This window comes from Helianthus annuus, chromosome 14 (genome assembly GCF_002127325.2).
Source record: "Helianthus annuus cultivar XRQ/B chromosome 14, HanXRQr2.0-SUNRISE, whole genome shotgun sequence".
NCBI lineage: Eukaryota > Viridiplantae > Streptophyta > Magnoliopsida > Asterales > Asteraceae > Helianthus > Helianthus annuus.
Window position 1 is genome coordinate 168830157 of NC_035446.2, and position 21992 is coordinate 168852148.

General features: G+C 36.3%; 2 protein-coding genes across 3 annotated transcripts; one reads left to right on the forward strand and one right to left on the reverse strand.

Moving 5' to 3' along the window:
- Positions 1 to 2384: 2384 nt before the first annotated feature.
- LOC110904975 (probable LRR receptor-like serine/threonine-protein kinase IRK) lies at positions 2385 to 6618 on the reverse strand. Its single transcript, XM_022150833.2, has 2 exons — positions 4801 to 6618; positions 2385 to 4053 (listed from the first exon to the last, which is right to left on the reverse strand). The coding sequence occupies exons 1-2, from the start codon at positions 6189 to 6191 to the stop codon at positions 2583 to 2585; spliced, it is 2862 nt and encodes a 953-aa protein (XP_022006525.1). The 5' UTR covers positions 6192 to 6618; the 3' UTR covers positions 2385 to 2582.
- A 5428-nt stretch (positions 6619 to 12046) lies between these two features.
- Positions 12047 to 19815, forward strand: LOC110904973 (aminoacyl tRNA synthase complex-interacting multifunctional protein 1). Of its 2 annotated transcripts, none has more exons than XM_022150831.2 (12): positions 12047 to 12204; positions 14001 to 14084; positions 14210 to 14380; positions 14496 to 14561; positions 14760 to 14825; positions 15164 to 15292; positions 15658 to 15815; positions 17081 to 17171; positions 17708 to 17776; positions 17861 to 17952; positions 19149 to 19212; positions 19358 to 19815. In XM_022150831.2, exons 1-12 carry the CDS (start codon positions 12121 to 12123, stop codon positions 19460 to 19462), a joined length of 1179 nt encoding a protein of 392 aa, XP_022006523.1. In that variant the 5' UTR covers positions 12047 to 12120; the 3' UTR covers positions 19463 to 19815. The 2 variants fall into 2 exon arrangements, with proteins under 2 accessions (XP_022006523.1, XP_022006524.1); XM_022150832.2 differs by having other exon boundaries at positions 15664 to 15815.
- Positions 19816 to 21992: the final 2177 nt, after the last annotated feature.

A 21992-nucleotide genomic window follows, 5' to 3' on the forward strand; every position in this document is an offset into this window, starting at 1 on the left:
TGTTTTGGTCACTTTACTTTTTTTTGAACGGCCAACAAAATTTTATTTAATTTACTAGCAAGGAGCTAGTCACCAAATGTACAATCCAGTTACACCAATACACCAAAACTATCAAAACTACAATACAAGGAAGTTACGAAATACAACCAAAGCTACACCAGTCCTTCCAAGACCAATCAACCGATCTCGACCTATTCTTGATCCAATGAAAACTCATCGACTTTGTCTCTTCAATGACCTTAGATACATTAGGGTAAGCATTTTCGAAGATTACCTCATTTCGCATCCTCCAAAGACTCCAAATGACCACCTGGACAATGGCGTTTATGACCTTTTTCTTCTTTCTGGATCCGCCCACCGAGCTATGCAACTCCAATATATCTTTGAAGCTGAAAGCTAATATTGGATGAATCTTACACCATTGCGAAATCACACACCAAATCATTTGAGCGAAATGACAAGAGACGAATATATGATCACTCGTCTCTTCGTACTCGCCACAAAAAGGACAATTGGTGGAACCCGACCCAATATTTCTTGCCGCAAGGGCAGCCCGCGTAGGGAGTCTTTCCAATTTCGCCCGCCACGAAACGATTCCAGCCTTTTTCGGGATGAAACTATTCCAAAAAAATACGTCGGCCGGGACGGTCTTGCCAAACGTCGCTGCAACATCTTTAATACTAGCCACTGAAAAGGAACCCGAGGGTTGGAGTTTCCAGATCCATTTATCCGGACCATCCGAACGAACGAAGCTGGACAGGATAGCTGAAATGTTGTGTAATTCGGCCAGCTCGGGATTATTTAGAATGGGCCGGCTCCATGCCCAATTAACCACGAGCCCATCGACCCCCCACACTACCCGATCACCAATGCTGCACAATTTGTCCATTTCGAGAGCGAACAACATAGGAAAGGCCAAATATAACGGCTGACCTCCCACCCAAAAATCAATCCAGAAGGCTACCGAAGACCCAATACCCACTTGACACCAAATCAATTCATTAATCTTGATACCTGATCGCTCCAGGGGCTCCCGAATCCCAATAATCTGCTTCCATGGACCCGCAACTGAACTTTTAACTGGGAAGGCAGACCAAGATCTTGAGTTATGGTGAATAGACCACACGATTCTTCTCCATAAACTATCTCTATCCGTCTTGAACCTCCACCACCATTTCGATAACATGGCCAAATTTGCGTCCCGGAGCGAGCCAAAACCCAACCCACCATACTCCATAGGAGCAATGACCTTTTCCCACGCCAACCAACTCATTTTAGATATTTCATCCGAACCGCCCCAAAAGAACGTTCTACGGAGCCTTTCTAAAATATCCAATACTAGGGACGGGGCTTTATAAAGTGAGAAATAATAAGTCGGTAGGGAGTTCAAAACCGACTTGAGAAGAGTGATTCTACCCCCATACGAAAGGGTTTTTGCCTTCCAAAGAGATAGTCGAGTTTTGAACGTATCAATAACCGGCTTCCAGTCCTTCTACGGAGCCTTTCTAAAATATCCAATACCGGCTTCCAGTCCTTCTACTTTATTCACCCCACTTGTATCATATTTGCTTCAAAGGGGGTGCCAAGAATCTTAGACCCCAGTCACCCCTACATCTATGAATTTCACTTTTTGACTTCTAATCTTAAAATAATTAATTTCAGCTGTCCTTTAAAATATTTTCCTTCTCAAAATTATCATTCACCTCATTATTTTAACTTATTCCTTTTACTTTTTTGAAAAAATAAATATAATCAATTAACCCTCCTATATTTTCCCTCATTAAAATCACCAACCAAAAACTTAAAATGTAACAAATATAACGTTGTTAGTATCACATGTCTTATTTGATTATATGAAGTAAATTTCAAGATTGAGTGAAGGTTAAAGGTAATTAAAACAAGCACGACACAAAAATAAGAGAGCGGTTATGAAGATAAGGAACAAGCAATCACTTCCGGTCAGCGACGGAACTAGGCCAAAAATTTAGGGTTATCTCAATTTTTATTTTTTAAACCAGGAGTATCCTTTGTATAACGGAGACGAAGTTGCGGGGTATTTTTACACTACGGAAACAGAGTTAAGGGCTATTTTTACAATACGAAGACAGGGTTGAGAGGCAGCTCGTGCTTCCGGTTTTGGGTTTGACTACTTAGTACCAAGCCTAGGTTTATACAATATATCACGAGGAAATTAATAAACTAACAGAAAACGAGTACCGTTTTATAAATTGTCGTCCCACCACATCACGCAGGTTTCTTACTAGTGTTCTAATACGTGTTTTATCGATTTTACAGCTTTTTGTTGATCAATCGCTATATACATAGTCTTCCGCCAATAAAAAAACTTAAAACAAGAAACATAAACATAAACATAACCATAACCATAACCAAAACCAGAAAGATAGGCTTTTTCATTAATTAGTCACCCCGATCCGAACCGGACCCGGTGAAAACAAATCCGGTAACACAACCTACACCCAAAATCAAACCCTAACCGGATTCATCTTCGCCGGAAAACCACTAATCCATCATTAACCCCACACTAATCCCATCATAATAATAATCATAAAACATACACCAACCTAATTATTATCATATTCCTCCTGACTTTCCGGGCATTTAATCAGCCCCAAAATATTAATCACCTCCGCCATATCCGGCCGGTTCGACGGCACCTGTGACGTGCAAATCAACCCCAATTTCACCACCGGAATCACTTCTTCAGCCGGAAACTTCCCCTGAAGCCGTTCATCAATACACTCATCCACTCTACCCTCTTCAACCGCCCCACGAACCATATCACATAATATCACAACATCATCTTCCATATACTCAACCGGTCTTTTTCCGGTTATAATCTCCAAAACCAAAACCCCAAACCCGTAAACATCACATTTATCCGTTATTTTCACCGTTTTGCAAGCGAATTCGGGTGCCATGTACCCGAGTGCGCTTTGAATCTTACTACTGAGAACGTAACGGTCGAGCATTGGTAGAAGTCTTGCTAGCCCGAAATCAGCTACTTTGGGCTCGCCCAGACCGTCGATTAAGACGTTGCTGGATTTTAGATTGTAATGTATGATGTTGAGATGGTGTAAGTGAGCTAGACTTTTCGCAATGCCGAGGATTATGTTGAACCTTTCGTTCCATGTGAGTGAGCTTCTGTTGTTTACAATGTTTTCATCTTGTGTTGTTGATTCGTGAAGATGCCTGTAGAGATTCCCGCCGGATACGTATTCGTATATTAGGAGTTGTAGCGATGGAGTCCAGTAATACCCTTCGAGTGATACGAGATTTGGATGGTTAATTTTACCCAGTTTTTTGACCTCTCGTTCGAAATCTTCTTGAGATTTTACTAGACTTGAAACTGTTAGTTTTTTTATAGCTACAGACCGGCCATCTCCGAGAACAGTTCGGTATACTGCACCGAACCCGCCACGACCAAGCTCGCAATCCTTGTTTAATAACGCGTGTGCGCCTGTGCTGAAATCAGGTTCGCCGGAGAACATAACTAGCTTGCCGGAGTGTGTGTCGGTGGTGTGTGAGCTGCTGAAGTCGCCGCCTGATAATGGTACGGCGGCTGCTGATCTGGACATGGTGGAACGGACTCGAAGGTTGAGAACCGTGATGAAAATGATTCCAATGATGATCACAGCGGCTGCACCGATGGCGATAAGAGCTGAAATGCTGAGGAGTATCTTTTTGTGACCGAGGGTTTGAGGGACCGAGTCAGGGTCTGTGCCGGTTGAGTTTGGGTTGAGTACGATTGGTTTAGGAAGGACGGTTGGGCAGCTTTTGTTCGCTGCAGCGCCGCAAAGAGTTGGGTTGTTGGATACAGAGGATGGAGAAATGGTGTTGAAGAATGCACCGGCGGGTAGTTCACCTTGAAGTTGATTGTGTGAAACGTTGAATGTAACGAGATGGACGAGGTTTTCTAATGACTTCGGTAGGGTGCCGGTGAGTTTGTTAAAAGACAAATCTACATGTTCAAGAGCAACAAGTTTCGACATTGATACTGGAAGTTGACCCGATAGATTGTTTCGCGATAATATCCTGCAGAAAGCCTAATTTAGATCACGAAAATACAAAAAAGTAGGGCTGTTCATGAGCCGAGCCGAGCCAGGACAAGCTCGGGCTCGGCTCGATTATAAACCGAGCTGGCTCGGCTCGGATTTGAAACCGAGCTGAAAATCTAAGCTCGGGCTCGGCTTGGTTTTAAACCGAGCTAGCTCGGCTCGGCTTGGTTTGGCTCGATTTTATTAAAAAAAACTAATATATACCTCTTAAAATTTAATAGCCTAAAATATTATTCAATAATTTAAAAGAATATATTCAAAATAAGTTCAACCTAATACAATTCAAACCAAAATCAAGTTTAACAACGCAAAATAAGTTTTAATTTCAATAAAATACAATATTAGTTCATTAGTATGGTAATCAATCTTCAAATATGCCATAAATATCAAATTACAAATCTATATACATGTAAATAATAATCAGTTTTTTTGTAATATATTATAATGTATATAAAATTAAAACTTATTATAAGTAAAATAATTCGAGCTAAACCGAGCCGAGCTACAAAGCGAGCCGAACCGAGCCAGCCGAGCCGAGCTAGGCTCACTTTCTAACCGAGCCGAGCCGGCTCGGCTCACTTTTAAACCAAGCCAAATCAAGCGAGCTTTTTCCGAGCTAAATCCGAGCGAGCTTCGAGCGAGCTCCGAGCCGCGAGCTTTTTGAACAGCCCTACAAAAAAGTAAAGAAAAAATGAAACATGTAATAACAAAAAGAGAATCTTACAGAGACGTGAGGGACGAACAGGTTCCGATTGAACTTGGAATGCTTCCATTCAACTGGTTTTCGCTCAAATCAAGACTGTTTAAAGCCTTTAGCTTTCCAACAGTTTCCGGGATTCCACCCGTTAGTGAATTCTTAGACATGTTTAAGACTCTCAAGCTGGTAAATCTCCCAATATCGGATGGGATTTCACCCGATAATTCGTTGTGTGACACGTCAAGAACTTGAAGATTCTGGTGCGAGACGTCAATGGATAAATCAACAGCACCGTTAATGCTTCCGGTCAGCTTATTTTCCGAAAACAGAACAGCTTGCAGCCCTAACTGAAATACCCAAGTAGGAATGAACCCCGTTAACGAATTCCGACTCGCATCCAAGATCTGAATGTTTTCGCAATTGATCATGGAAGCAGGCAAGCTCCCGGTAAAGCCATTGTCGGAAATATTCAGTATTCTCAACGACTGAATATTACCAATCGCGTCCGGTACTGCACCCGAGAACATATTCTTCGAGAGATCAACGGTTTGAAGCCGTCCCAGTTCGCCTATCCATTCCGTAATCTCCCCAGTGAACAAATTGCTACGAAAATTTAAATTATCGCACAACGAAAGCTTCTGCAATGTGGTTGGTAAACTCCCGGAAAACGAATTCTCACTCAAGTCGACCGATCTCAAAAGCGCACACGCACCAATTTCGTCAGGAACCGGACCAGTAAACTGGTTCTTTCTCAACTTAATTTCCCTCAGGTTATATAACCCTCCGATTTCTTTCGGGATCTCACCCTCCAAAAGATTATCCGACACATCAAGTGATCTTAGCCCATTCAAAGACCAGATACCAGAAGGCAAAATACCCGAAAACTGATTGGATGAAAAGTTAAGAACACCAAGAGAAGAACAAGAAACCAAACTATCCGGAACCCGACCCGAGAACTTATTATTCGCTAAAGAAATCGACCGCAACGAACCACATTGCTCGAAAAAATCATCAGGAACAGGTCCAGAAAAGCTATTTTCACTCAAATCAATCACTCTAAGGTTAGTAAGCTGACCAATATTAACCCCAATGGTTCCGGTAAGATTGTTTCTAGCCAATGACAACTTACTAAGAAACTTCAACTGCATCAACCCTCTACCCATTTTTCCAGATAACCCAAACCCATCAAGAACAAGTGCAGACACTCTGTTAGATCTAGGGTTACACTTAACACCTTCCCATTTACAAGGACTGTCATCATCTTCATTCCATGAAGATAATTTGTTTTCGGGATCTTGAAGGTCTGCCTTGAATACAATCAAGCCCAAAACATCGTCGTCTAGAGTTGGGTTCAGTGATTTCACCACAATGATATGAAGATATAGCAAAATTAAACAAATACCAACCACTTTTCTCATCTCAAAATGTTGAAATTAGACAGTAATTGTTTAAAATACCATACAAATTCACTGCATTTTTAGTGAGGCTAACTGAATGCAATGATGAAATTGAACTTTAAACGGAAAAGAATAACAGTGGGGGAGATAAACAGTAAAGCCGGTAGTGAAATTACCGGAGTAAATGTGTGGAGGTTTTTTTTTTTACCGGAGGAGTTAACGGTGACGGAGGATGGGAGGATTCCGGCGGCCGTGAGGCTTTAATGTGAAGAGAAGATTGGATTTGTTTGGATAAATAGTAAAACCGGTAGTGAAATTACCGGAGTAAATGTGAAGGGTTATTTTTTACCGGAGGAGTTAACGGTGACGGAGGATGGGAGGATTCCGGCGGCCGTGAGGATTAATTGTGAAGAGAAGACTGGTGTTGTTTAACTTCTTTTTGGACAGCGAGAAAACAGGCTTTATTTAAGCAAAGGGATTAAGGAGGGAGAGGGTGTGGTCCCTACATGTTTTGAGATGGACACGTGTCTGGAGGTTAGTGGGTGAGTGTGAGTTGTCGTACACGTTGGCATGGACGACGTCTGTGTTGTTAACTTTTAAGGGGTTTTGTGTAAACTTAGAAAAGATAAGGGGTTCAAGCAAAGTACATTTATCTGTCGTCTCAAAATATCTTAACTTGGATCAAATATTCCACAATATTGCAATAATTTGTTGTGATTTTCTTAGCGATAATATACAGAGATCACCAAATATATAATTTTTTTTTTGTAAAGATCACGAAAATATAAAAAACAATCGTACAAAATATATACCTTATATTATTTGTATATTTTTTTACAATAAAATATTGTAACGTTTTTAAAAGTACAATAATTTAAATATGTTATATGTTGAGCCTTCATTAAAAAGATGATGGTGTCAAAATATAAGAGAAGAGTGAATCAACCGATAATACTAAGTTCGTGTTGGGAGATATGGAAGGTTTGAAATAAACTTATTTTTTTCTTGCAAACGTATCGTCATCAACAAGATCTTCAGCGAAATACAAACGTCTTTCCTTTGGGCGAAGCATAGGGCAAAACGGAATAACTTGGAGTGGCGAAATTAGATAACTTTTAATATAGTCGAGTAATGTATCATTGTTAGGTGAAATATGGGTGATCGTGTATAATGTACCGGTCTAGTGTCTTGCTTAACCAAACATAGTATACAATTTGATGATGAATAAAATGTCGTTTGCCGTTAAAAAAAATGTTGAGACTTCATCAAATATGGTTTATAAGTTAAATTAAAAAAAAAAAAAAAACAAGTTGACAACCAAATTGTATTGCAAAGGCTTTCAAAAACAGATTTTGTGTTATGTTTATGTAAGTATTATATTATTAAGACCATAAAAGTACTCAGTAGTGTTTAGCTTTAATTCACAATGTATTTATTGCGTTTCTATATTTAGTTTTTTTTTTGAATGGCGTTTCTATATTTATTTATGTTACGGTTGTCTCAAAAACAGTATAGTTGTCTCAATTATCATCACTCAATATTCATTGTGCTCCATTAAAAAGTCATAAAATTCAGACTATATCGGTTTCGTTAAAAGGTCATATTTTGACTGCAATGTTTCTTTAGCCAACAATCAGAACTCACTATTATTGTCATTAGTCATACTCGTTTAAAAATAAAATGTGCATAGAGCATGATAGTAATAATTTTTTTCGATCACTATGAATCAACCACAAACGACCCTTTCACTCTCTATCTTTTATTTCTATGGTAGTCCGTAACCACATGCATATGCTATCGACTCAAGAGTGACGTCCTCGTGTCTTCGTCACCACATGGAAACCATGTTGACCCACCGAAGTTCGTAGTATCTCCATTGTATGTTCAGGCACCTCTCCTTCGTCAAATCATCTCATTTCATCTTGTTTTTTTTTTTATAAAGAATCATATTTAGTTAGTTTTACTTTCTTAAGTTTAGTTTATATTCTTTTATATCAAAATACAAACATAAACATATTCTTCATAATTTTATGAAAAATATTTATATCTTACTGTGCTATATATAAACTAGAAGAAAATTATTTGACTTGATTAAAGTTAAATCACACTAGATTCGATTGCTATTTTTCTTAGGATAAACTATTTTTCAATTATACAAATCGCCACTGTATACAAGGGAAGAGCACACTTCTTTTTCTTTCTAGCATTTGTTGAAAGTAGGCGTATCTTTGATGGTCCCCTTATCGTCAGTGAAGTTATTGCTTGGGCTAAACGTAATAAAGAAAAGATCTTGATCTTTAAGATCAAGTTTGAAAAAGCTTATAATTCCATAAGTTAAAATTTTCTATTAAAAAATTTCGAGTGCACGGGAATTCTAGAAAGGTGGAGGAAGTGGATTAAAGGGCGCCTTACATTAGGGATGAGCATTTCAATACTGGTACCGAAAAGTACATGTACCAGTACCTCACCTTACTGATCGAGTTTCGGTACCAATTCGATATCCACTTTTTGGCGTTTATGGTTCAGGTGGCGTATGGAATTCATTATCGGGTGGGTACCTTGGCCGTGACATATTTGGGGCTCTCTATTGGGGCTAATTTGAAACAGCTTAAATTATGAAGACACCCGATTGATAAGTTTAATGCTAAGTTTTCGGGTTGGAAGGCAAGAATGGTTTATGGAGACACGTGATTGATAAGAAGTCTCCTTTATTTGGTTGAGAAGTAGATCCTTGTTAAACCGGAATAGATGGTGTGAGTTTAACGTTACAAACGTTACTATGTAATTTGACGTCTTCAAAATTTCTAGGTCCTTGCTAACCTCGATTTTTCTTTCTAATAGTAAGTGCTATCATTTATGATTTGTCTTGTGTGTGATTTGTGGCGAATGAAAGAAGAACATTAAATGAAGTAAGTGGGAAGATGGAGGGGTAGGTGGTAATTAAATAAAAGTATACGATAAGCGTTCCGAGAGACGGAGACTTTTCACCCTTTAAATTCTTCAGTATTTGCAGTCAGTGTTCTGTACGCTCTACTCTATACTTGTGAAACATTTTCTTTTTTGTGATTTATCCTGTATTTGAATACTAAAATTTAAATCCATTGCCAATCGTTGCATACATAATTCCATGCATACATGTTTTCTGAAACAACATAAATATATATTTTATATTTTATCAACATAACCTTGAGATAAAAATAGGTTTTCTTAACTTAATAAATTATATTATTATCCAACAAATATTGATATACTTTTTTTTTTAATTAGAATAACCTCGTAAATTTCAGGGCTGGCAATTGGGTACCTGTTAAGACACGGTTAGACTTGTTTGACTGAAAAATACACCCTTTGACTTTTTAAATTTTTAAAATAATTAAAATTACAATGTTAGAATCTATCATTTATTCATCTTTGTACATAAAATGTAAAACTGCTTTATAAACATGAGGTAGAAAGTAGTTAAACGAGTCGTAATCATGTTTGAAACTTATGTTGTGCGCGCCGTCAGAAACCTGTTAAACCTGTTAAGACACGATTTGCCAGCCTTAGTAAATTTTGTTTCACCAAATTACTACAGCCAATTTTGGTAACTTAGTGTAATTAAATATTCCATAGTCATAAAATTCTAATGAGGAACTCAAACTGAAAAATGGACAAGAAAACAAAAAGAAAAAAAAAGTCGTTAGGTCAATTTGTCTGTCACAATAATTTGGCGTTGGGTATGAATAAGGGTGCTTCCATTCATGCTAATGAATAAAACGAAATGACTTTATAAAGGCATTATGCCCGGATTGCCCACAGTCATGATGGGGATGTGAGAGGGATTTTCTAGAGTGTTCATCGGTTTTGATATCGATTTATTTGGTTTTTAGCTTTTCTTTAAGGTTTAGTTGAATTTTGAAACGATAAAAATTATTATTTCGCCTAACCAAACCGGGTTCAACCGATTAAACCGGTCAGTTTGGTTTGGTTATGCGATTAAACTGGTTGTTATTAGGTTTATTTGATTGAATTCGGTACTGACATCTGAAAACAAGGCTTTTCGTTTCTCCTAAATCATAATGCTCTATATCCAACCCGTTAGCTCATTGGAAATGCTAGGGGTGTTCATCGGTTTGTTTTCGGTTTAAGAATCAGTTAAAATCAACCTAATTCAGGATGTTCAAATCCGAGTTTTCGATTGAATAAAAAATTATCTTATATTCTAAAGGTTTTTTTTCTTACTATGGTTTGTTTGTTAGATTGGACCGTGCTACATAGGACTAGGTTTATTCACTTTGAACCGAATATCATTTTCTGGAAACCGAAAAACCAAATATGTAATTCGGATTGGTTTGATTTAGTTTTTTTGATTAATCGGTTCGGAATCAAGTTTGAACACCTCAGTCTCACTTCCATATTTAGATAGGTGGGGACTTTCAAAAGTGTTAGCATAACTAAAACACTTAAACACAATGTGTGTTAAGAGTTCATTTGAGAATTTTTTTAACATTTTTTTCGTCATGGTTCCAAGTTTAACCCTGAAATTACAAATCTTTGCTAAATTTATGTCCGCCTAAACTTTAAACGATATACTTTTTACTGATCTCGAGACTTGGTGAAATTTCAAACGTCACATAAAAGTTATACAATGGGTGACTATTTATCTATGGGCTTGGGTCCTGTCATTTTTGTTAGTACTTTTAACTAGTAATCTTGGTTGCCCTTTTAATATGATAGGCTATCGTAACAAGCTAACAATGATCACCCCATCATTTATTAATTGATTGATCAATGATTTGAATGTGCCTAAGTCCAATGTGTATAGACTTAGGCTACTCGGTATAGTTGAGGGAGGATGAGCCTCCACGTCAGCACCACGTAGGATGGGGCAAAGATGATAGATCTAAGGAAATAGGGGATGAGCCTAAAATATATATGTATATGTGTGTGTAAGAAGAAGATGCAACAATTTTTGTCCTTTACCTCCCGTCCTCATCGTCCCAACCCCGACGAGCCACACAGAATGGTGTGTGTGTGTGTGTGGGGGGGGGGGGCGTCGCCGGGCCTGGGTGGTCTTACCATTATCTACGTTTCTATATGCCCTTGAGAGTGTTGCTTGACTATATTAAAATGCATAGAAATATGTTGCATCATTTTTTTTTTGCTACACTAGTGCTGATTAGTAAGCAATTAAATTTTCTTAAAATGGGTTAAAAGTATTTATATGTAATGAGATTCGGATAACATAATTATACTTTCACTTATAAATATTCTGATGTCAGGTATGGCATCAGCTTATTCTAAGTCTTCTATATCAAAGTTACGTGATAATAGCTTTTTATTTATTTATTTACATAGTTTGAAATCAATTCCAAATACTGGCATCACAATTCCATTCTAAAGAAAAGCATGACAAGACTTCATCATGTCTAAACATGTAAGGGGATCTTCACCCACTTCTTAAACAAGTGGTTATTCTCGCATTTACCCATGTCGACCGACGACCGCCTTCAACTAGATATTTTATGTCATACGTTAAATTTGGCTGGATATTTTATGTTATAATTAATTTAAAAGAGAAACTGAAATAAGATTTTATAATTAAAATGCAATTATTTTATACACATTTGTATTTTTTTTGTTGTAAAATTTAATTTTAAAATATTAATATGAGAAAAGAAAATAGGGTTAAACGGGTTGTGTTCGGGTTCATATGTCGACACAATTTTTGTGTTCGTGTTGGTTCATGACCATATAAAAATTTCGGGCTTGGGTGAGGTTAGACCCACCAACCCATAAACACAACCCGTTTAGCAACATTTAGACATATTCCGGAATCCGGATGCAGCCTATGGCCCGTATAAGAGGCCGAACCGGCCCAGGCCCGTGAAATAAAACTGAGCCCTAAGTCTCAAATGATAACAAATCAAACAAAGAAGAAACGCAAGGACTCAACTAACACTCAACAATGGTGTCTGCTAACGGAGGCCTGAGTTTGGAACGAAAACGAGCAATCGTATCGGCTCTGTGCAAATCCAGATCTCTCGACGCTGTAAGTTTCAATTCAACCTTCTTCTTCATTCATTTCAATTCAGTTAAATCATATCCGATTTCAGTTTAGCTGCTAAAGCTTCATTATCGATTTTGACAGTTATTGTTCTAATTATTTGCTTGATTACTTGTTTAGTGTGTATTGATTGTTAACAGTTTTTGTTGTATTTCAACCTTGATCAGTTGCATTAGCAATTATATGCTCTACTGATAGTTTTGGCTTATTAATAACCTGTGACCTAACATTTTACATGCATTTAACTCTGTCAAATAATATCTGATTTAAAGTTTTTGCTGCTTGATGATTCTTATAGTTCTGGTGATTATTCTATGAAGTACCTGCCTGGCAATTAGTATAATGTATCTGGTTAATAAATTTATGTGTTATCGAATAATTAAGTGCTAGTGCTACTGTTTACTTGTTTAGTATTTCCTATCTTGAGCGCTTCAGGCTATGAAATTAGGTAAAAAAATCGGATATCGGTCAAGGACTGATATTTGAGATGTAGATTATCGCGGTGGGATATCTGCTTGGTTTTAAATTGCGTGATGCGCTCCGATGCGTTTAGTCCAAAAATCTGATGCGTGATGCGCGATGCGAGCGCATCACGTATGTGATGCGTTCTTTATAAAAAATTAGTTTAAATTTATTTATACATAAAAACTTATAAAAACATACTTAAAGTAAAACAACTGACGTAATTAGAAGATAAGAGTTGTGTTTTTTGCTTCAAATCAAGCATACTAAGATGTTAATTATGGAAAAAACCGAACACAGTTCATAAAATCTGGAAAAAAAGCATAAGAAACAATGTTGCGTGCGTCAGAGCGCATTATGCGATAAGCGCATTATGCGAAATGCACACAATATTCTCGCATCATGTAAACGCATCGCATCAGCTGTTGCGATGCGCTCTCATTAGTGCATCGGGCGCATCACGCATTATGCGCGCATTTTAAAACCAAGGATATCGGTAATTTTAATATCATGCAGAATTGATATATATAGCAATTTAACACTAACAAGTTAGTATACTTTCCTACCGTTAACAAATTAATCATTTAACTTGCAAAACACTAACAGTTGTTGCAAGTAGGAACTGATTTAAGACTTAAAACACTAACATTTAACAATTAAGACTAAAAACACTAATAGCAACAATAAGAAGAAAGATGAATGATAGAATTAAGAAGATACTAATATCGGGAAAATCGGTGATATATCGGTCAATATCGTCGACATTATCGGTACCGATATTTGACACCGATATTTTAAATGGGGATCGATAACCAACATATCACCGATATGAACTGCATAGCTTCACGGACATAGGCTGGGTGCATAATATGTTAACTGTAGTATCTATCCAGCTATCTATAGATTTTAACCGTCTGTGTTCATTACCTACATTATGTATTCTGTGATGAGTTGTTGCATACTTGCATCAGCGTATCTAAGTAATCATCACAGCAGTTTTGCTTGTTGAGCTGTCTCTTTATGATATGCATTTCAGGCTTTCAGCAATTCTATGCTATTCAATAATAACTTTAGCTTCTTTAGAACCTTGTTTTATGTCATAATACGAAGTTAGTCTTTCTCTTTTCATTTTCATTTTCTTCTTTATGTTTTATAATCAGTACATAATGTTAACTGTTCTGAAGTTGTATAGCTTATGCAAGTTTGGTCTTTTGGACTTTTGTGGTCCTTTTGTAAAAATGGCTCTTGAATTGTTTCTTTTTGACTTGTGATGTATCAAGTGTATCCCAAACCTTCTTTTTATAACTTCTTCTACGCAGTCAAAATTCTTGGAAGATGAGGGGAGTGATATCAAAAGCTTGAGCGTTAACATCATGAAGACTGCTTATGAGAACAATGAGGAGGTGAGTGAATATCAGTTTTCAGAATATGTCGCCTTTTTTGGTAGCGTGTATGATTGCTTTCAGTGTAATCTGCATGCTGAGATAAAAGAGCATATAGCCGATCTTAATACTCACTTTTTTGGCAGTTCAACAAGTGGGTGGCGTTTGCAGAGAATTTTCCTTCAGATTCTGCGGCATGCCTAAAGGGTCTAAGCCAATTAAACGAATACTTAATCAATTATTCTGTTCTCGTGGGAGGTGGATACAGACCTTCTGATGCTGATATAATCGTTTTCTCAACCGTTCATCCATACGTGGTATGCTATATTCTTATTTTGTGACAGTTCAGTTTTCACCATGAACTTTGTAACATTATTATTTTGTTAAGCTTTATTTATATCATATTTACTGTTTGATGTTTGCTGGTGGCAGGTTAGTCTTCCAAACACCGACAGGAATAAACTGCCACATGTAATGAGATGGATGGATTACATCCAGGTAATGAAAATATAGTTTCCTTGCTTGAGATGTGATTTACTTTTGAGGTTTCGTTTTTTAGCACAAAATTTATAGCATTAGAAATTATAAAATCAAGTAATCAGTTTAATAAAATGATTTAAAATAGCATCGCTCCGTTAGTTTTTAAACCGACTACGTGGAGCCTTTTAACTAAGTTATTCCCCATTCATCTTGCAGAGTACCCATGACTTTGGAGAGCTATTTGAAAAGATTGTGCTAGAGAAGGCCCCTTTTGATCCTCCAGTGAGTAGATTCTACATAAATGTTACTACTTAAGTATTTTATTATTTCAAGTGTAAATATTATCATTTATAAGTTTCATTCTACTAGTGCTGAATGTGCGCACTATAAGGCTGGCAATCTGGCATTATACTTTATGCATCTTCGGTGATGTGTCTCATTTTTGTTATTTTGTTGTCCACACAGAATTACTCAATCACGGCACATATAACATAACCAAACTGCAAAAATATCTAAGCCCTTAAAAATACGGCTTCACTCTGTCTCGGCTGCTTGTCTACTTGCAAAGCGCTTCTGATATGTTGTCTGCCTCTGAATTCCTTTTTTCCTTCTCTTTTCAGCTGGCCAAACAGACAACCAAGGTGGAAGCTGAGGTAAGTACAAAAAAGGTCGAGTCAAGTACAAAAAAGGCTGCCCCGAATGCAAAAGCAGCAAACTCAGGCGCTGAACCGGAGAAAAAATCTGATTCGGTACGTTCTCTTTAGGTTCTGATGCATAGAATAGCAACATACTTTAGTTCGTGATCCATTTTCGTAATTATACTTCACAATTCAAAGTAACATACTTACATTTTTTGCTGTTGTATATAACATCGTTATATTAAGCAGTAAAAAGGCGATAGCATTTTACATTTTGGTGCAATTGTTTTACATATAACCGCATGAAATTTAAGTATGCTACATACAGTAGTAAAAGTAGATTTAGTGGTATACAGTCGAAAATTTTGCTGCTTTTAACAACATTTTGAAAGTTACCAACTGCTGTGATATACAAACCTTTTAAAAGTCCTTAACCTTTTTACTATTAGTAAATTTACTTAAACGTTTGCTTGAAGTCGAAGAAACAAGCAACAGGAAAAACAGAAGCTGCCACAGAGAAGAAGAAATTGCCTGAAAAAGTACCAGATGACAAAGAGAAAGAATTAAGTGTCACTTTATTGAAAATCCAGGTTGGACTCATTCGTAAGGCTTCCAAACATCCTTCAGCTGATAGGTAACGTTTTACGTTCCATCTTCTCTATTTGTATTAGGAGGTGATTTCAACACCACCCTTCTTACACTAAAAGATACAACTTACATAGCACATGGTACAACACCAACTAAACTTGGTGGTGTGCCAGATAATTTTGGTGGTGAACAAATCACCTCTCGTTTGTTTACTAAAAGCGGCAATGTGGGTTGTGTGGGGAATTGGGTTGCGGATCGAAACATGTTATTTCTAAGTATGATCAAAACCTGCTGGGACGGGTTGTGTTGACCTGCAACTACTTTTTTTTCTTTTAAGATTTTTATAAATATATTGTGTGACCAAACCTCAAGGACGATTTTGGCATTTTAATGGGTATTTCAAAGCCAAAATCGTCCACTTTTTTCCATGTAAGATTTTTATAAATCGTCTATCGCTATGTAATAATATTTTTCGGTCTGGTCGTATAAAACTTTAATGGGTATTTCAATGGATTTTTATAGATAATATAACTTTCTTTTATTCAAAATGTCTTTAGCGAACACACATATATATAGAAAAGTGTATCGTACAAAATGCCTTAACGTATGAAGCGTATGCTATGGCAAGTTCGCATGTTATAACCCCAGAAAGGAAATCTCGCATGTTGAAAAAAACCAAAGATTGCATGTTAAAAAAAATAAAATTCGCATGTTAAAAAAATCGCATGTTGATAATGCATCTCGTACGCAGCGTACGTTAAGGCAGTTTGTACAATAACCGGCCTATATATATATATTAAAGAAGTTATTAAAAATAATAAACATTAACCTCTATAAAGGGGAAAACAAATAATAAAAAATATAAAACAAAAATGTAAGAGTAAAATGCTAAAATCATTCATGAGGTTTGGTTATATTTGCTTGTTCCATCCAAAAGGACAAAAATGCCCTTCACCTTAACAGAAAAAATAAACTGAGTTAGTAACTTGGATGGAAATGGCAATAAAACACAAACATGAAGGATTCAAATGCACAAAAAAGTCATTTTGGATGGAACAAGCAAATATGACTAAACCTCATGGAAGAGTTTGACATTTTACTTCAAAAACAATATTATTATGATAATAATGATATAAACCTAGTAATTGATTTAGGAGGTTGACTTGTCACCTGTTCCCCTTTTAGCTAAATTTTTGTATTTGAGCTGTTTGAGATAAAACCCAACCTAACCCGTTTATAAGTAATCGGACCAAAATATTCTCCCTTCACCATGTAACATGAATTTTTGGAATCTTCACTTTAATGTTTCAGTTTATTGGTCGAGGAAATAGATGTTGGGGAGGGAAAGTGCCGGCAGGTGGTCAGTGGTTTGGCAAAGTATTGCAGTCCAGATGAGTTGACGGTACAAATATAATATATGTTTTATATATTCTCATCCATTATTCATAGAGTAAATTACAAAAATCGTCCTTTATGTATGTCACTTATTGCAAATTGTGTCCTTTATCTTCAATAATTACAGAAAACATACTCGATGTTTGCAAACCCTTGCAAGTTATGTCCTTTAGCACTGACTCAGTTAATTTTTTGTGGTTAAATCTGACCAAATGGACCTCACATGAGGGTATTTTGGTCATTTTACTCTCATGCGTGGTCTATTTGGTCAGATTTAACCATAAAAATACCGTCATGTGGGGTCCATTTGTTCAGATTTAACCACAAAAATTAACTGAGTTAGGGCTAAAGGACATAACTTGCAAGGGTTTGCAAACATCGAGTACGTTTTCTATAATTATTGAAGACAAAGGACACAATTTGCAATAAGCGACATACATAAAGGACGATTTTTGTAATTTACTCTTATTCATATTATTACTTATCAGAACCACTGATATATTAAAATTCTTAGTACCTTTTTTATGCTCTTTAACCTTGCAGAACCGTCTTGTGGTATTAATCACAAATGTGAAACCTGGAAAGTTAAGAGATGTGGTTTCAGAAGGACTGGTAACCAACACTTTTCCCGCACCCCTGCATACATAAATTTTTGGGGATATTTCCGAATTTTAGTAACCTTTTGTTATCTTGCAGGTGCTATGCGCTTCAAATGCCGATCATACAGTTGTAGAGCCATTGATTGTTCCACAAGGGGCCAAACTTGGTGAATGTATTACATTCTCTGGGTATGCATCAAATAACATATTAAGAGGGTAGAGATTCTGTACATTAATCCAGAAGTGTGAAAAGTGTGAGAAGTGTATTATTACACTATATATAACACCATATAAACACCGTATAATAATATGTAACACCATATAACACCATATAACACTATATAACACTATATGACACTATATAACAATATATAACACTATACATCTATCATAGACATGCTATTAGACAAACTATAGTGTTATATTTGTTATATAGTGTTATATAGTTTTACATAGTGTTATATGGTGTTATATGGTGTTACATATTGTTATACGGTGTTTATATGGTGTTATATAGTGTTAGAGCATTCACATCCAAGGAATCAAATTCTGTGTGTGATGTTTTTAAAATATAAAGAGTATAAAAAGTGGTTGTGAGTAAAGGAGAGAGAAAATGTTACTGTTCATCTGCATATTTGGAGGGACACTGTTCACCCCCTATAATTTTTTAATATATTTTGAAAGTGGTTGTGAGTGGGGGAGAGAGAAAAAGGTAATGAAAAAGGTATAAAAAATATTATTTAATTGAAACGGAGAGAGAATGTAGTGTAATTTAGGGTGAAAATATGGTGGAATGGATGTGAATGCTCTTATATATAGTGTTACAATACACTTCTCACACTCCTGGATTAATGTACAGGATCCTCAATCCATATTAAGATATCTGTCTGTTTATGGTTAATTGTATTTTAATCACAAAAAAGACCGTAAGACCTTATATATTGTGTCGCACAATCATCTCATTGTTCAAATAGATTCTTATCTTATTAGTGTTATTTTGAATCACATTAAATACATTATCATATTTACAAATTTAAAATAAATGAGCCAAAAAAATGTTGATGGGGTCGACCCAACTCATGATTATAGTTGCCCATTACAACCTGACATATTTAACCCCACATTACCCACCTGTTCGTTTTGCTACCTATGCAAAAGTACCGTATATTAAACTTTGGTGTAGGATCAAGCAATTCTTTCACGTCTAATAGACGCTTCTTGTTTCAAGGATTAGGTGCCCTGAGATTCATATTTTTAGTTTTTTTTTACCAAAAGCATTTACTAGTAGCGTGCGTCTAGTGTTTTTTGCAGTTTCATTGTTTTATCAAAAGCGTTCGTGTGGCTGAAGGACAAAATCACTTACTTATGCCAATGTCTCTATACAGGCATGAAGGAAAGCCAGAAGACGTTTTGAACCCGAAAAAGAAACAACTTGACAAGATAACACCGGTATGTTTGACTTTGGACAACTGCTTCAAAGTATTTAAAAGTGATGGGGCCATGCCATGTTATGTTGTTTCGTTGATTTATGTGTCGTTGTCGTCTTTCGTGATAAAATGGTGCATGTATTAACCCAAGTTATTCATGGGTGCAGAATCTTTTCACAGATGACAAAGGTGTGGCCACATTCAAGGGAGTCCCATTTATGACATCTGCTGGACCATGCACATCTACCATACCCAATGGCAGTGTCAAATGATGAGTATGATGGGAATGAATCAGGTCATTCAGATGCACATCTTCATAACAATGCTAAACATTAATATATGATTATGACTAGGATGATCGGTGGTGGTCGTTGTCTGTGTAATCGGCACTTTTTTTGTATCACGCACCAAAAAATACATACTTTTGTTAAACCTGGGTCAGGTTGCCAAAAAAAATGCATATGCAAAACTCTGTCCATACATTAATCGGACAAACAAAACTGAACTAGAACCAGACCTGGACCGGGGATGAACAGAATAATGTGTCTAATTCTGTTGGTTTTCAGTTCATGATCTTTTACTGGCCCGTTTTCAGTTTGGTTTGATCTAGTTCCAAATCCTTTTATAAGCTTGAACCAATGTCGTTTAAGGTTATGTTCGTTTTTTAAAATCTAAAAGAGTAAACTTCTGTTTTGCTCCCTGTGGTTTGGTCATTTTAACGGTTTTGCTTCAATAGTTTAAAAATAGCCATTTTCCTATCTGATCTTTCGAGTTTGTCGCCAATTTGCTCCCTAATTTTTCGAGTTTGTCGCCAATTTCCTCCCTGATGGAGTTAGAGGCTGGGAGCAAAATGAAGATAAGTTAGAAAAATCAGGGAGGAAAATGGCTATTTTTAAACTATTAGAGCAAAACCGTTAAAACGACAAAACCACAGGGAGCAAAACGGAAGTTTACTCAATCTAAAATAAACCCAAATATGTGTTCGGTTCACATTCTGGTTTGAGACCAAACCCGTTTCGATCGATCTCCGGTCTAGTTATTGAAACCGGCAGAAAGGTACGAGCGAGAATGCATCAGGTGTTTGTACAAATTTAGGTGATGGCTAGTGATAGGCTGTGCATCATGGGGTTGTGCATGGTACCACACCTGAGTGTGGAGACAGCACCCATGTGGGGAAGTAGATAATGTGGATTCCAATATTTAAAGGAAGGTGAGACCACCCATCCCCATGTTCCGTGAAAGCCCACCACTTTGTCAATCATTTAATCTAATCTTCCATCCAAGAGATTTTGTTTCCTGATCCACCCACTAGTCATAAAATATTTTCCCGAACGATTTAAAAGATTTGTCCAGTCTAGATGTTAGATTTTGTGTCGTATGTCCTTGTAGGAGATCAGATATTGTCCCTATTATCATTTTTTAAGAAAAGGATGTGAAATTTTGTAGAGCATTTGCAACGCAAGGATCACCGATGGACAACACCCCCCCCCCCCCTTTTCACACGACAATGGTTTTTCTCATCTGTGGATGGTCTTGCTCTCCATCACGCCTGCAATCGTTACCTCTTTGTTCTACACCCCCTACGAATGGTCAAAAACGACACGAAGAGGAAACTCATACTTGATTATTATTGGTTACTACTATGAATCTCTTCAAGTTTTCCGGTCATACATTTGTGTATTACTAGTCACTTTTCATCATGGGTTTTTGGATGATTTGAAGCAAATTAAGTTGGTAATCATGAGGGGACAATTGTGTGTTTGCATTCAAATTGAATTTCTTTTCCCTATCCAAAAAATAAAAATCACTACTTTTTTTTAATAATATCTTTTTATACATTTACTATTACATTTTCTGTCTCATCCACTCACAACTACTTTAAAAAATTCTTAAAAAATTATAAGGGGTGAACAATGTTCCCATATATTTACAAATAAACAGTAACATTTTCTCCTTTCATCATTCACAACCATTCTTTATAATTTTTTTTTTGGTTAAAGGGAACAAACCCACTCACATAAATATAAGAATCCATTAAGAATGGTCTTACAAATAAATAGATTGGTAACCAAATGGCTTTTAGCGTAGTGGTATTAAGGTGTGTAGAAAAAGACACCCTTTTCTTAGTGGTTGAGAGTTCTACTCTTATGACATGACAGTCGCGTAAATGAATTAGTAGTTGTGTGAGTAACATGAGTTAGCCATTCTAAAAGAAACTTATTAAAATTCTAACTACAAATAATTTTAAACTAAAGCGTTAGTTTATTATCATTATTACATCATAGCATTTGTGGTTATATTTAATGCATTACTTATTTGTAAAAAAATAAAAAAGATAAAAAGCAGAAATTTACAGGCTGTAGTATTGCATGATCGCTTTCACATATAAAAAAAACAAAAAACAAAAAATCCTGTTTTTATTAGTTATTTAACACGTTTTTTTACTATTATAGTTCTAGAAGGAGGTCGTCTTTTTGTGACAAAAAAAACATGTATTCATATGGGATTTATATAGAGCCAAGCTGACCCAGCGCCAAAGGCCTTCAGTTGGCTAGTGTTTTTCACATTATCGAAGTGTTTACAAGGGTTATTATAGTGATTATATTAACCTTGTTAGACATATCGTGTAACTTGCTTATTAAACATGTCGTGTCACATGTTTCAACAATTGACACTTTTAGTTTAACGTATGGTGTTCGAGTTGAACACTCATATTAAACTTATCAAGTCTAAAATACATGATTTGAAATTGTTAACCGATATTAACTATTAATAAATAACACCGACTACAATTTGAATTTT

Coding starts and splice junctions, on each gene's coding strand:
- LOC110904975 (XM_022150833.2), bottom strand. CDS start 6,191: ATGAGAAAAGTGGTTGGTATTTGTTTAATTTTGCTATATCTTCATATC. Junction 4,054..4,800: donor TGTTCGTCCCTCACGTCTCT/GTAAGATTCTCT, acceptor GGCTTTCTGCAG/GATATTATCGCGAAACAATC.
- LOC110904973 (XM_022150831.2), top strand. CDS start 12,121: ATGGTGTCTGCTAACGGAGGCCTGAGTTTGGAACGAAAACGAGCAATC. Junction 12,205..14,000: donor AATCCAGATCTCTCGACGCT/GTAAGTTTCAAT, acceptor TCTTCTACGCAG/TCAAAATTCTTGGAAGATGA. Junction 17,172..17,707: donor GCAGTCCAGATGAGTTGACG/GTACAAATATAA, acceptor TTAACCTTGCAG/AACCGTCTTGTGGTATTAAT.